General features: G+C 37.7%; 1 protein-coding gene across 1 annotated transcript; it reads left to right on the top strand.

Annotated features, from left to right (window-relative positions):
- Positions 1–925: 925 nt before the first annotated feature.
- On the top strand, positions 926–2,813 carry LOC145822572 (uncharacterized). The gene is made up of 4 exons (XM_082920108.1): positions 926–1,417; positions 1,513–1,609; positions 1,700–1,844; positions 2,096–2,813. The coding sequence occupies exons 1-4, from the start codon at positions 926–928 to the stop codon at positions 2,811–2,813; spliced, it is 1,452 nt and encodes a 483-aa protein (XP_082776234.1).
- Positions 2,814–16,552: the final 13,739 nt, after the last annotated feature.

The raw sequence follows: 16,552 nt of genomic DNA, 5'->3' as shown, positions 1-16,552 counted from the left end.
TCATGGTCGGGCTTGGGCGGGCTTGGGCAGTGCCAAATACAATTCGGGTCGGGCTTGGGCAGACCCCCAACCTGACCGAACCCGCCCGAGTTGCACCCCTACGCGTGACCATAACTTACCATCACTTCAATACTGACAGTGGCTTGTACTTGGCTTGTGTAAAGGGGTTTTTTATATATATATTTTTTTGTGAATAGTGATAACTTATTTTTATTTTTTTAGTAACTTTTTGTATTTTTTAGTATTTGCCAAATCAGGCCTTACTATGTAGCCCTATGTCCTTCTAATCCCAATATATTTTTGATAGACCAATAGATCCACAATTTTTAAAGTTTTATACCAGAAGGTCCCATTTTTTATTTCTTATTTTTTAAATGACTGTATTACCCTTTGATTTGAGATATATATATATATGTGAAAAATTAAATTTTAGATTGTGGATCTCGCCTATGTGAGGTTGTCTGCGATCTCGACTTTGTGAGGTCGATCTCTTTGTGCGATCTGAATTTTTGTGTATAGGCGATCTCTGCGTACGCACTGTGTGTGTGTGTGTGTGTGTGTTTGTGTCTATCTGTCTGTCTGTCTGTCTGTCTGTCTGTCTCTCTCTCTCTCTCTCGATACATATATATATGTATATATATAGATAAGCAAATTCGCGTGATCTCTGGTTCGTGTTCGTCAATGTTGTTATAGTTCTTTGTTTTGTGATAAATTTTGTTTGTTTGACATTGATTTTGTGATTTTTGTATGTGATATAGTGTAATGATTTTGATTTTTTTGATTTTGTTTGTTGTATAGTGTAATGTATTTTGAATTTGTAGTTTGGAATTGTGAATTCTGAAGTTTTGATACTGATATGTTGTAATTGTATAATTTTGCAGTTTGGACTCTATGATCAATTTTTTGTTGGTTTGTGATTTGTAATATGGAAGGGTGTTTCATGTTAATGTGTAAATACAATAAGTCTTGTGCTGCTATTAAGATTAGTGAGGGATGTAGTTATCATGAAGTTATTGAGAAAATATGTGCGAAATTCAAGAAGCTGAGTGTTGGTAACTTTTGTTTATTTTTCTTTATTCCTCGATATTTGAATTGTATTGTTGAATGTGATGATGATTTGGGGAATATGATGTCAATGGTAGCTTCTAGTGGTTCTCATGTTGTTGATGTTGTTGTGGGTGATAAGAGAATTGTGAAGGTTGATGATAATTCTTCTAGAATTGATTTTGTAATTTGTGAGTCTTTGGTTAACGATTGTGATGATTTTAGTGGTTTGTTGCCTGCTAGTTGGAAGGGGATTATACACAGTGTTGGTCAAGAATTTGACAATAGAGTGTCGACGTTCCACATTGCATTGGCTAAGTATGCAATTAAGTATGGTTTTGTAGTGAATTATTTGAAGAATGATGCAATGAGAGTAATTACTGAATGTATGATGAAGTCGACTATGAGTTATAAATGGTTTGTACATGGAAGGGTGTTGATGAATTCCGGTATTTTTTTATTATGAAGTTGGATAATGTGCATACTTGTGGGGTTGTTGCTCGTAGATCTTGTAGCCAAATGGTTGGTTCTAGACTTGTCTCTAATATTGTGCATAATGATATTAGTAATAATCCGTTGAATCGTCTTGTCGAAGTTAAAAAAAAGTTGAAGAAGCAATATAATATAGATGTTTCTGATTAAATTGCATGGTTAGGAATTGATAAGGCAAGAGGTGGGTTGTTTGGTGATTTTGCATCTTCTTTTGACCAACTTCGATGGTACCTTGAGAAGAGTATGAGAACGAATCCCAGAAGTGTGTTTGAATTAGATGTGAATGAAAGTAGTGGGTGTTTTCGGAGGTTTTTTATGGCATTTCATGGGTGTTTGTATGGATTTCAATTTTGCCATCCGTTGTTATTTGTTGATAGTACATTCTTGAAGGGGCGTTATAAGGGGAATTTGTTTGTAGCAACATCAAAGGATGGTAATCAAGGTATATGTTTATTTGTAGTTAGTATAGTTTTGGTTTGTCAGTGTGTTTTGGTAGTTGGTGGATTTTGGTTTCTGTTATTATATTGTGAGTCTGCTAATTTTTGCAATTTCATGTTAGTCTGTTTCCTTTGGCTTTTGTGATTGTTGATGCTAAAAATCAAGATAATTGGATGTGGCTTTTAAGTCAGTTGTTAAAAGCTATTGGTTCAGGCCAGAGATTGACCTTTGTGTCCGACCGTCAACATGGATTGCTAGACCCTCTTTCAGTGGTTTTTTCCAATGCACATCATGCATATTGCTTGAACCATTTGAAGAGAAATTTGATTGACAAATTGGTGGGACTTTGTACTAACTATAAGCTGACTTTGATGAAAATATTAGTTAAATGTTCTTATGCATCAACTATTGCTTCTTTCCAACATTATATGGAGAAATTGAGGCGTATTGCTGGGAATGGTAGAGTTGATAGTATGTTGGATAGTTTGCAAAATGATAAGTGGGCAAATTCAATTTTTAGAGGGAAACGATATGGTGATATGTCATCTAATGCTGCTGAGTCTTATAATAATTGGATTGGTGGGGCCCGTGAGTTGCCTATTACTTGTATGGTTGATATGATTAGGGTTCAAATTATGACTCAATTGTCTAATAGGAGAGCTGAATCTAAAAGATGGACTACCAAATTGTGTCCAGTTATGGAAAAAAAGTTGGTGGACTCTTTGAAGCTAGCTAAGTCTTGGGATGTGATTGTTGCTAGTAATACTGTGCTTGAGGTTCATTCTTCTATTTCTTTTTATGTTGATATTAGTAGACGAACTTGTTCTTGTCATGAATAGCAATTGAATGGTTTTTCTTATTGTCATGCTGCGCATGCTTTACATAGTAGTAGTAGAGATGTGTATGATTTCATTGATCCTTTTTTTCATGTGAATTGTTTTAGAAAATCGTACAAGGAATCTATTTATCCAGCGCCTTCATGTGAGAGATTTGACTTTGATGGTGCCGATAGTTTGATTATCAAACTTTGATGGTGCCGATAGTTCGATTATCAAACCTCTTATAACGAAGAAGCAACCCGGGCAGAATTTTTGGACTTCATTTGGCATGCCATGATTCTGTTTTTGACTGATTTGGTTGCCTCTCATGTGCTTCATATGGTTGTAGTGTAAATCATGGTTCACTAGCTTATATTGCATGATATTTTGGCCCCCTTTCCTAGCATATTTTGGCCATGATCCGAACTAATTTTATTCATATTTTAGGCTGCCTCAGCTCTGTTTGAAGTGTTTTGGGTCATGCATGCATTGTTGTATATGGTCATAGTTCAATCAAGCTTACTAGCTTTGCATATCAGGTCCACTAGCATGCGTTGTTTGGGCCCTTGACATATTTTGGGGCCATTGTGCATCATATTTCAAAGCTTATATGTATGTCATATTCCCATGTTTTCCACTCTTTAAATGCGTTTGAGAGTTGTGCTTATATGCTTCATTTTTGGACCATTGAATGAGCTTCATTTCCATGCCCTTCGAGCCATCATTTTAGGCCATTTTCCCACTGTCTTGGACCTGCATAGGGACTGTTTGGGGGTGGTTTGGTCATTTGTACATTGCTTTGCATACCTCTAGTGTAATGCACTTCACTAGTTTCGGTATTCGAGCCATCTAGCATGCATTGTGTGAGGCGTTTACATGATTCGGGACCACTTTGTATGTCATTTCAGAGCTGGAGAATGTGTGATTGTATGCCATGTTTCATCCCTTGCCATGCCTTAGTAGAGTTGCACTTTGTGCCTTAGGTTTGGTCCCTCGCATTGTGCATGTTTATGTATATGTTGTTGTCTCATTTTCATCATGTTTGGCCACTGATTTGGGTGTGGCTGAGGCTCACCTATCTTGGTTTAAGTCCATCTTGCATTGTATATGCCATTTAGTCCGTGTTGTTGCATGATTTATCATTGCGCTGTGTATGCCTTGATCATTTCACTGTTAGTCTCTATGTGAACATTGCGTATGCCATATAGTTTTCGTGTGCATTGAGTATGCCATTGATTATTCCATAACATTATGCATGCTAGTAGCGTGTTTGCATATCATCATTCGCATGTTTGCATCATTTAGTAGCATTATGTTTAGGTTGCGTGTTAGAGTTGTATTCATGCATGCCATGTGTATTGCATTGTGTTTGGAATAGGGCTTAGTCCAAACACGGGAAACGAGGGATGTTTCGTACTCCAAGTGACGAAACGTGCCTCGATTCTCGGTCGCCAACACTCCGGATTAGCCATGATGAAGTTTAGGCCTTGTTGTGTTTATATGTGCATTCATTTTACATCGAGTCGTGCAACCCGACTCCTCGGCCATCATGTATCGAGATACGTGATTGGTGGCATGAGGATCGAGGATCACATTCCCTAGAGCCTATGCAATGACGGGGAGAGTGATCATGCACACATATGTTGAAAATACTTTGCCATGCCTCTTTCTCGCTCTCTGTTGCAGCAAACCGGAAACCAACAGCAAAAACAGGTCAGCAGCCTTTTGGAGCTTTGTACAGTGTTCTGGAACCCATTGCAAACAGAGGCAAATCGGGGCATTGCGATGGATTTCCCGACAAGGCAACTCGAGCATGCATACATCCTTCATCATTCCGAACAGAGCTGAGGCAGTCTACTTCATGTAGCATTGCATTCTAGTTTACTCGCTTTCTTAGTTAATTTGTTAATTAGCTAGTGTTGTATAATAATTAGCTGTAGTTGTTATTCATTTCGGTTCTGTATTATTTATTCGGACCCTCTGAGAGAGGGCAATGTTGTAATAAGTGTGCGTGTGTGTGATGTATGTCTTCCAACCCCACGTCTTTCTCCCTTTTATTTACCAGCTTATGATGGTTAGTTTAGGGCATGTTTTAATTAGCATCTATATGTTCGCATGTTTGCATTCATTCATCTGTATTGCATGCACCGGGCTCGGCGTATCATACTAACTGCATTGTATTTCAATTCCGAGTTGAATACGTGCATCAGTTGTTGCATTTCATATGCCATTTTAGAATAGCCGAGCTTATCTTAGTTGCATTTTTGCATGTGTTGCATTAGGCATTTCAGCATAGTTAGGATTCATGCATGATTTCTAATTAGCTTCTTTCTTTGACTTGGAGTACTCGGTAAGTATTTATGCTTTAGCATCCTTGCATGCGTGTGAGTGACTGCCATGATAACATGCTTATCATGAGGCTATTTGCTTATGTGATATAACTGCCTGAACGCCTGTGGGTGAAGGTTAGATTGCCTGAATTGGGACAATTCATTGATTGCGAGTTTTAAGCCCACTTGAGAGTGGCAAATCATCATGTTTTCTAAGCCCACTTGAGGGTGGCAAAATCCGCATTTTAGCCTACTTGCGAGTAACAAACCGCTTTCAAAAACAAACATGAAATGTTTTATTCCAACTTAGGCGATCAAATCTATACTTGTGTGCTATGCGCATCACATAGTAATCCTAGGCTAATAAACCGGAATAAAAGCACATAATGTTTTCAAAACTCGATATCATGGTTAGTAGAGGCCGATCTTTGATCGGGCGAGCGGGGGTGCTCACGAAGTGACTTTCTCCAATCGTACCCAAGTTCCCGAGCCGAGGCAACTTTGGTGATGACGGACACATGGCTTTAGGCATGAGTCAGGGTTTCCTAAATTTTCCCAAAATAAAATATTTAGGTGGCGACTCTGTATCTGGCAAAGCAGTCCATGTTTGGCACTTCTTTCAAAACGATTTGCCGGATTTGGACTCTTTGATGATTCATCAGTCTTGCATTGCACTCCGCAAGATTAGATACAGGACCGTGACATTAAGCCCGAACTGTAGTGAGCCCAAATGAACAAAGAGGGATTCCCTTCCCAAGACGTTCGAGAACGTCTACACATGGGTGTTTTATGCTCTTGTGTTCATGAATATGCTTATTAATACGTGATCATGTCTTAGTATGATATTGCATGTGTTATGGTTATGTTCCTTATCTTCTTCAATTGATGATGTTCATGTTTATGTAGATATTACTACCTTGTTAAGTTGTTCCAACTTTAATTTAAAACATTTAACTCAACGGGAAACTTAATTGGGGTAGTATTGGGTTTTCGATCACTTGGATATTGAAGAGATGATAATGTGTTATGTATGGATTGATGGGATGTGCTCCCTAATTGAAGGTTAAGTCTTGCGCAAGTGGTTATCGCGTAAACCCTAGAATGGAACGGACGTATTCGAACTCTTTGCGATGGTTTGGTTGGCGAGATAAGGTTGGGTCTGGATGGGACATTCAGGAAAATAAAACCTTTTTGGAAGGATAAGGTTGGATTCTGGGTGATAAAACTTGTTTTCTTTTCGCTGTCCCTTTTGAGGCCCTGCGGTTGGCGCTACGCGGTATATAACCATTGGTAGGCATCCGAGGTTATTTCTGCAACAAAGCAGGAAAGGGGGAGTTCTGAATAGTCCGGTGTCCAATTCTTGTGGTTGGGAGGATGAAATCTCTTTGGGGGATTTCTAGAATACTAACCACTAACATTATAACCTTTGTTATTTATTTGAATGACATATTCATTTCCTCTATTATTAAAATTGTTGTTATTGACTTGAATATCATGCTTCACTACTTGTTTGTTGTAAATATGATGGTGTATTGGATTGGGAAAAAGGGACGGGGTGTATGTGCGTTTATTGGGAATTCAAAGCTCATGGCGTTTCATGCCAGGTATTGAAGACTATTAGACCAATCGAAGGCAATGCTGAAGCATTTGAGGACGTATGGCTACCCTAGGGGGATTAGAAACTAGTTCGTAAACGTGTTTTGAGATTGTAAGTGATAGATCACATGTTGTATTTAAGACATGATTTGAAATTTGTATATATATAACATTTGTAATCTATCCTTATACCCCGTCAACTCATGTAGGCCTTGTGTTAATACCTTGTCAAGATCTGTCAAAAATGTAGTTTTTCTATCTAAAGTGGTTGGACTTTGAAGGGAGGCTATTTTGACTCCTCTAACCTTCCTGGGATCTTGCTTGATTATTATCCAAAGGACTCATTAGTGACGTTTTCTACTCTTGTAACCTTAGATAAACCCTGTATTTAACGGTTAATATATTATCTGATGTTTCCGACTTTTAGGGCATCACAATTTAGGTGGCGACTCAATAATCTGGCAAAGCAGTCCATTTTTGGCATTTTTTATTCAAAATCAATTTTTTGAAAGATTTTCCGGATTTGGACTCATTTCTGTTTATCTATTTCACATTGCACTTGTGAAAATAGATTCAGAACCACGGGGGTCCGAACTGTAGGGCTAATCGTATCCGAAAGGAGCACAAAAAGCAAGCTACACCCCTTAAACTAAAAATTGATATAATTTACCCCCTTCATCTTCTAAAAGTTTTCAATCTAACCCTTATCTTTCTATTCTATTAACAAACTAGGCGGAAAATATGTATGTAATGTGCACATATCATATTTATGATGAAAGTACATTTTAAAGATCTATCATAATTGTGTCATGTAGCTCTGAATTTGATACATTTTTGCAATTCTGTACTCTGAATCTCTATTTGATCTCAAAAGTAATGTACATTTGATTCTTTGTTTAGGTTGTTTACCAGAAATCAAAATTAAATTATGGAAATGTCTATAAAACCATATATTTAGTTTGTTGAGTTGGATGAATGGTCCGGGGTCATTTTTTTTTAATTATTTTTTTTTCTTGGTTGGAGCATCCTTTTTAACTTGAGTAAATTTTCCATTTATGTTTTTCCTTGTATACGTTATTATGTGAATGATCTTTGGGGAGGATATTTTTTTGGAATTTATCTTTTTGTGTATGATTGGAGTGAAAAATATGATAGAAAATACAAGAATGGTGTGAAATTAAATTTTATTTTATAGTATTGTAATTAAATAAGATGATAATTTTGTGAGAAAGTTATAATAGGTCACTACTTTCATATGGAAAAATAAAAATTGCTATTTTGTGTTGGTGAATGCATTCCTAGTGAAAAATCTTAAAAAACTCTAAGATATTGATTTGTGATTATATTTCAATTTTTAAACAATAAATAATAATTCCAATCAAACAATCAAAAATAAATCGACACAACGATTTAACGTGAAAAAATCACAATTGGAGCACCTCCAATTGTGATAAAAAAAAAATCATAGGCCAAAGCCACAAAACAATCCACTAAGAAAACAAAAAGGAATTACACAAGTATATTCTTAATTACCTAGTGAATCCATGCCCGAATTGAACCAACCTCAATGTGCCTCTTCCACCACCGTCTTCACCTCGAAACTGTCTTGTCCAATATTGAATCTACAATGCTGATGTCAAATCCACGACAATGAGCCACTCCAGAATCCACCAAAGCTTCAGGCCCAAGTTTCTCGAAATCCACCGAAGAACAACTCTCTCTTTTGTGAATAAAAATAAATAAAAAATACCTTGATGATATTGATATAAAGTTCATGGATCCATTGGTCACTCTTAAATTATCAAGGAAACACTGATAAATCACCCTCCAATATAAAACACTTTGTTTTTTTCTTCCTCTCTGAAAAATTGGGACGACTTAAACCCTAAAAATAGTGAACATTGCACTTTATAGAAATCAAGATCGTGTAGACCGCTCGAGCACACATTTCACCGCTTGAGTGGTGCGACTAAAGGCGGCGCGAAACATATAGGTTGGCTGCTCGGGCGCAACTTTCACTGCTCGAGCGGTAAAACTTTCTTCCCAGAAGTTCAAGCGCTTTGCAAAAATATTAGATGATCCTTTTTTTCGCTTGAGCGTAAAAATGACTGCTCGAGCGGTCAAACAACTTTGACTGCATTTTTTCTTTTTGCTTTCGGGGGCGCTGTCCCTCGACCCCACCATGGCGCTAACCCAGACCCGCCATGGGGCGCTGCCCCCTGAAACCTCGCGAGCTAACCAAGCAACTCGATTCCTTAGTCAACGAAGTGGCAAACATGCAAGGATTAAGATCACAAACTCCTCTGCAAAAGCACAATTCGAGTTGAATTCGCATCTAAACACTTATAGCCTCACTGAAACAAAAGTTCTTATAAAATTACAACTAAAAGGAGTTTTTTCAAACGGAATTGCCAATTACAAATACCTAACACCTATCATTGTATCTGCTTAAATTTTAATGGTCAAATAATGCATACCTTACAATTACATGAGTGGAACACATAACTACAAGTATAAAACCTTTTTGGAAAATTCTATGGTTGGGGTGTGTACTATATACACATTTGGTTATAATCAAAGAATTATCCCATCTCAATTGAAAAAGTAAATACTTTTTCAGTAAGAAATCTAGTTCTGCTTCCGTATTGCTTTTGTATTTTTTTATCTTTGGTTTTTTTTTAATTAAAAAATAAGGGACACATGGCAGAAGGAGAAACCATCAAACACTTATACTAAGTCCAATGGTAACATATATGATAGTATAGATAGTGTGACAACCTCGATCCGTAATAAGCCATTAATCCGAAATTAAGAATGTTAATTAAGCCGTTAAATGAAATTATGTCATAATTGTGTGATTTGCATGTTAATTATATTCATATCTGTCTGTCGTAGGATTATCTATTTAGAATTTCGTTTTGATACGAAAATTGGAGGCCTTATCGACATCCAAACATGAAATTGACTAGGTCAACATATTATTTGGGATTTTTAGAAATTTATGGTAAGTTTATTTAAATTCTGATTCAGATCCAAATAATTAGAACAAATTAATTATTAAATTGAATTAGCGTAGTTTTAATCACTCTTAATTAGTAAATGCTAGGTAGACCTATATAAGGCTAATGTTGCATCAAGAACATTCCATATACATTCTACACACATGAGTTAGGAAGGGAGAATGAGTTGGAAGGGATTGAGATCAAGGAGAGAAAATGAGGAATTGCTAAAGAATTGAAGAGAACTAGAGGAATTATTCAAGGAATTGAGGACTCTAGGTAAGAGTTCAACCCTCATTTTATGACATTAACCTAACTTACATGTGAATTCAAGAGGAATTAGAGATTACACACATGAATTGAACTAAGGATGATGAAATAGAAGTCAATCCTTGCATGCATGTATATTTCATTATGTCTTGAAGTTAATTTCCAAGAATTCTCAAATGCATGTAATTATCCTAGTTTTGTTTTGAGAATTCATCATGTTTCATACCATTTTATCTTAATTGTTCATGTTTTGGAAGAAGGAATTCATATCATTACATACATGTATTATATACAAAGTTTCAAGCTTGGTTTTGAAGAATTGATTTGGTTTTGGACCTTGATTTTGGAAATTGATATTTAATTCAAGATTTCATCTAAGTTTCTAAGTGTTTTCTCAAGTTTTGGCCCAAAAGATCAAATTTTGGTGCAATGAAATTGAGTTTTGAACTTGAATTTCAACTCTGGAAATTCCAGATTTTGGTCACTTCGCTTAAGCAACCAACTCTTCCCTCGAGCGCACTTTGCATGCTCTCAGTGCTTTTACAGAGTTTGATGGTTAGCTCGAGCAACCACCTTTTGTTTTGGACCTTAGCTTAAGTGTAACAACCCTCATACTGTTTACCGATTAATGACTGATTGATTACCGATAACCATCGATTACCGTTAAACTGAATTGATTATGACTGACAATTGAACTGATTAAGAATACTGAACTGACTGACTGAAAACTGGAACTGAATTGAAAGAGTATGTACGTTTGAATTGCATTCTATCTGTCGATTGTTTATTTGATCTGTTCGTATTTTATGTTTAAACTGCTAATTGAAGGCCTTATCGGCGGCCGAACTAGGAATTGATTGATGTTTTATGATCCTCATAATTAATGTGATTTAATGGTATATTTATCAGAAATGTGATTAGGTATGACTGAATTAGATTAAATATTGTTATATTGCAAACTTTGACTTATTTACCAAACTTGCCACTAAGTGGGCCACTACCTCACACACTTAGAGACTTGTATATGCTTGATCAAAAACCATTTCCTCAGCCCTTTTCCTTATACTAGCCGACCAATAGAGGAAATAGGAGAGAATTGAGTTCATTTTGTTGAATTGGCTTGAATTGCTTGGAATTGAAGTGTAAATTGTCAACTTGGACTCCTAAACCTTGAATACAAGACTAAGGTAGGACATTCATCTTCTTGTTGTTGTCATAGAATTAATTCTTGCATGATTCATGCTTCAATTGTAGAGTTAAGTCTTGTTTTAGTTCATACATGTAGGATTAGAACATAATTCATGCATGCATGTTTGAATTGATGAGTTTTGAGTTGAATTCATGGTAAAATTGTACATGCATGTTCATAAATAGGCTTGAGTCCATGAATTCATCATGTTCTTGAAGAAATGAGTCCATCTGAACAAGCTTTGTAGGTTGAATTTGGTTTGAATCCATGCATGTTTGCATGTTCTTCACATTCTTAAAAATGGGTTTGAATATGGTTTTAATTGACTCACCTTTGGGGCTTGAATTCATAAATTGAGCTTTGAAACTTGTTGTACATTGAATTTAGTTATGTTTTCCAGAATTTGGACCCAAGAGGTCGAGTTTGGAGTGGTAGAATGCTTGGTTTGAGCTTGGGAGGCAAATCTGGAAATTCCAGATTTGGCTTCCTCGCTCGAGCGAAGGATTCCTCGCTCGAGCGAAGCCTTTGATTTTGGAAGCTCGCTCGAGCGAAGAAAGGCTCGCTCGAGCGAGACTCCTATTTTCAGCAAACTTTGCGAAATGTTTTCTAAGTGTATTTTTGCATCCTCATCCCATCCTAGGCATTCTTAGGCCTAGTTTAAGGCATCTTAATGAGGATATAGACATAGAACACACCAAGGCAAATTAGGGATTAAGCTATGATATTTCCCAACTGTGTAGCTTAGTGTGTGTTCAACCTGTGAACTGTGTAGGGTTGGCGACTGGGGAGACACGCTCTAGCATACTGTAGCCCAAACTCTGTGAGTAACAATTGTGTAAAGATATGTTCAACTGAGAATGTTTTCTGACTGTTTAACGAAACTATTTTCTGAAGTAATTATTGTTAATTGTTGAATGTATGTCTTATATTCTGAAATGTATTGTGGCATCCTTAGCAACTGTTGTATACTTTTACTGCTACTGTTACAGAGATCTCTGTCGGTTCCCTCGTGGAACCACTACTGTTTACTGATTGATGGCCATCATTACTGTTCGGTCTTTAAGACCTACTGTTTACTGCTATGCTAATGGATGTACCACATATGACTGAATAACTGTTCTGATTGAAAGACTGAAGTATTGTTTAATGAACTGCTTTCATTACTGTAAGGACATTTCATTCTTAACCTCTTTACGCATTATGTTATTCACTGGGCTTTAGCTCACTGTTTATATATATATATATATATGTAGGTGCTCAGCCACCAGATCGGAGCTAGGAGCGTGGGTTAGACTCCAGTTTTGTCAAACCAGCCTATGTGCCTCACTACGAGGTTCCGAGCCTATCTGTTAAGGCTTAGGGGTGTTCTACAATTCCCCCTTCTGTACCGTCTACTGTTCTGTATAGACTGAAGGTTTACCGTACTGATATGCAGGGATTGAGTCCCTAGTCTGAATGATTGTAAATATTGTGCATACTGTTCTATACTGTTTATGTATAAATGTATGAGAAGTCTTTTTGCATACAGACTGTCACAGCTCATTGGGCATTGTTTATTTACTGTATTGGCTTCCGCCAAGCCCTGTACTCTGTTTTACTGTATTACTGTCCTGCAGGCCTTCGGTAATCTCGGATTACTGGCCGGTTACGGTGCTAAACCCATAGGGCCGGGTTTGGGTCGTGACATTAAGCGACCGAGAAGTTGGCTCTAGCCTAAAATAAAAGAATCCAGTACTTTTACAGACTGAGGGGTCCGCTCGAGCAACCAAAGTTTCGCTCCAGCGAACTTCCTTGTTTTCTGAAATTTTGCTAAGTGTTTCAAAGTGCATAGTTGCATTCCTATTTCATTTTAGGCCTTCTTAAGCCATGGTTTAGGCCATTATAATGAGGAAATGAATTAGAAACACACTAAGAAAGAAATGTAATAAGTCAAACATGTTCAGAACGTGTGTTTCAATGCGTATCTGTTATGTGTTTGTGTAGGTCACACACTACCGTTTGTCTGATCTGTCTGATCTATATTTGGAGCTATCTTTGAATAACAACTTTGTAAAGATATGTTGATTATAAGTATTTTCTGACTGACATGATATATTCTGTTTTTTGAAATGTTATTTTCTGATTAGAATAAATGATTGTCCAATTTCTAAAAATGTAATCGCGGCATCCTTAGCATCTGTTATCTGAAATCTGTTATCTGTTAGCTGTTACCTAGTACCAAGGATTCACATGGGTTCTAATCATTAAACTATCTATTAAGATTATGCATAATCATCTATCTGATTTGTATAAGGGTCTTAATGACCATCTACTCTGCACGTGCATGTGGGTCTTATATGACCTATATGTTTTGGTAGCTAATGGATGTACCACATATAGCTGTTTACAAATTTGAATATGTATATGAATTTGTTTTTTATCTGAATTTTGATTGTTGAATTTGTTATGGACATCATTTATTAAAACCTTTACTCTGTTGTTATTCACTGGGCTCCAGCTCATTGTTTATATCATGTATGTAGGTGATCAAGCGCGTAACCAGGCTTAGGTGTAGACACCCCATTTTTGACTATCCTCGAGACTTGGTTGTGCTTGCAGGTACACCCAACAACTAGTTCGATTGCTCGCTGAGTACTCGATTGTCATGGCAGAATGTCACTGGTTCGAGCTTCCCAGACCCTGTATCCTTTCTGCCCCATTTTTGGACCTTGGCTAGGTCCTTTCAGAGTGACCTTTTTGGTGCACTTCCGGCCATTGTTTTGCACCTGCCAGCTACTGATGAAGCCCTACCGGCCATCAGTTCAGCAATGGCTGGCACCCCCCCTGTCTCAGCTGGTTTTTCTCTAGATCTTTTAAGCCAGCTGGTTTTTTGTTTGCTCTCCTCCATACATGTATGGAGGGATGGAACCCTTGTAAAGCTTCTTGAAGAAGCTTTAGCTTTGCATTCTTCTATATAAGCAAGAGGGCTCCCTCTATATTAGAGGTTCACCTATTTTGAAGAGAAGAAACTCTCTTTCTCTCTATATTGTTTGTGTTTTGTGCTTAGAGGTTGGATTTCCTTGCACTTTTACACTACAACACATAGAGATACACCACCACCATTGGACCAAGCTTCTTGGGAGGTCTTCTTGAGGTCTAAAAACTGGTTTCCACCCCCTGAAGTTGCTGGTTTTGAAGAGGGTCTTCAAGGGTGAGTATTTTTCCCATTTTTGCACCTTCTTGTACCTCACTTTAGCCCTCCTTGCATATTGATTTGGGCTTTGCTTATAACTGAAAAACGTCTTGTATTTAAGTGATTTTGAAGTTTTCTTAAGGTCATTTTGTTGTTAGGGGTGTGTAGCCCCCTTGCATGCTTTGTTTGGCTTTGTTTTAAGCCATTCCTTGAGGCCTCCGAGCTAGCCTTGGTCTAGACTTCTTACCACTGAAATCTAGTGGATTTTCAGTGGTAAAGGTGTGGTTTTGAGGTCCTTAATCAGAGGAGGTGGCCCCCTCTCTTTTGGTTCCTCTTTGCTTGCATTTTTGGCCTTACAAAGGACCATCCCTCTATGTATCTTTGAGGCTTGGTTCAGGCCCTTTTTTGTGACTTTTAGGACCTACCATAGGTCTGTCCATGGCTGGTTTGGTCATATTTTGCATGCATCTTGTATGTGTTGAGTAACTCCATTCATAGCTCATAAAAGTAGCATGTGTGCTTAGCTTGTGTTGAGGCCATTTCAATGTTTTTTTGGTGATGTTCTACCATGCCATGAATCTATTTTTGGTTGGTTTTGTCACTCCATGCTTGCATGATGCATTTGTAGTGTAAATCCCCTAAACTAGCTCCATATGCTTCATGCTTTGCTATGTCATGTTAGCTTGTTTGGTTTACATTTCAGCATGTATTTGGTCATCATTTGGCATGTCATGACCCTATCCATAGTTGGTTTGATCATCCTTTGCATGCTCCATATAGGTGTAGAACAAATCTTGTTTCCTAGCCTCTTGTGCATGATGCTTTGACTCATTATCCTAGCATATTTTGGCTTTGTTCTAACATGATTTTATGCTTATTTTGGACTGCCCTAGGACTGTTTTAGGCTGCCATGGCCATATCACTCATGCTTTGTATAGCTATAGTGTAAATGCTTAGGCTAGTCTTAGGTTTTGACGCCCCTACCATGCCATACATGTGATGTTTGCATGCTTTGCCCTCATTCCATATGCTATTTCAGTCCATGAAATGTTGTCATACACTTGCATTTGACATGCTTTGAATGCTTTATAGAGCTTGTGCTTTATGCCTCAAAAATGGACTTTTGTGCATGCTATCAAGCCTAAGCCTTTGGCTCATCATTTCGGTGCATTTTGGGTCTTATTATACCATGATGCAACTCTGTTTTATGTTGTCCAAGTCTTGCCATGTTTGGTTTCAATAGGTGTAGTGCATTGCCTCTTTAAAGTCTTGCATGCTCCATGTTTTTAGCCTTGTGTCTTAGCTTGTGTTGGCTAGCTTTGAGCTTGGTTTTGGTCTTGTTTGGACCTGCCCTAGGACTATTTTAGGTCCCATTGGCCCTTTGGGGCTTGCCTTGTATGGCCATGGCTTAAGTCCCTTTGCTTACTTTGAGCTTTAAGCATCATAACATGCTATGCTTGCATTGTTGAGTTGATTTGGCATCAATTTGCATGAGATTTCAGAGCTTACCTCATTGCCATATATCCATGTTTGTTGCTCCTTAAGTGTGCTTAAGAGTTTTCCTCTTTGTGCCTTAATACTTGGGCCATTTGGCATACATGTTTGCCTTGCCATTTCATGCTTTTCATGCCATCAATTCATCACTTTTTGGCCACTGATTTGGGCTTAGTTGAGAGCTGCCCACATTAGCTTAAGTCCATCCCTTTGCATGTTGTCGCATGCTTGTCTTGCATATTGTTGTATGCTTGCTCCATCTTTGCATGTTGTCTCATGCTAGCCCCATTACATGTTGTTGCATGTCCATGTTGCATTTTGTCATGTTGTCCAAGGTTGTTGCCTCACATCATGCTTATATGCTTGTTGCATGCTTAAGTTAGTTACATGTTTGCACACTTAAGTCTCATTGCATGTTTGCCACGCTTATGTGTTGCATCGTTGTTTGGATTAAGTGTTAATCCGAGCACAAGAAACGAAGGGCGTTTCATACTTCAAGTGATGGAACTGTCACGACCCAAACCCGGCCCTATGGGTTTAGCACCGTAACCGGCCAGTAATCCGAGATTACCGAAGGCCTACAGAACAGAAATACAGTAAAACAGAGTACAGGGCCTGGCGGAAGCCAATACAGTAATTAAACAATGTCCAATGAGCTGTGACAGTCTGAATGCCAAAAAGATTTTCCATGCATTCATACATAAACAGTA

This window comes from Camellia sinensis, chromosome 1 (genome assembly GCF_055761805.1).
Source record: "Camellia sinensis isolate YWXY chromosome 1, ASM5576180v1, whole genome shotgun sequence".
Lineage (NCBI taxonomy): Eukaryota > Viridiplantae > Streptophyta > Magnoliopsida > Ericales > Theaceae > Camellia > Camellia sinensis.
The sequence above is the reverse complement of the archived record's forward strand: the minus strand, read 5'-3'. Positions and strand labels throughout refer to the sequence as shown.

Excerpts from the sequence above, each read along its gene's own strand:
- LOC145822572 (XM_082920108.1), top strand. The coding sequence starts at position 926 with ATGGAAGGGTGTTTCATGTTAATGTGTAAATACAATAAGTCTTGTGCT. Across the intron at positions 1,418-1,512 it reads TGAAGAATGATGCAATGAGA|TTGGATAATGTGCATACTTG; the intron begins GTAATTACTGAA and ends TTTATTATGAAG. Across the intron at positions 1,845-2,095 it reads AGTAGTGGGTGTTTTCGGAG|TCTGTTTCCTTTGGCTTTTG; the intron begins GTTTTTTATGGC and ends ATTTCATGTTAG.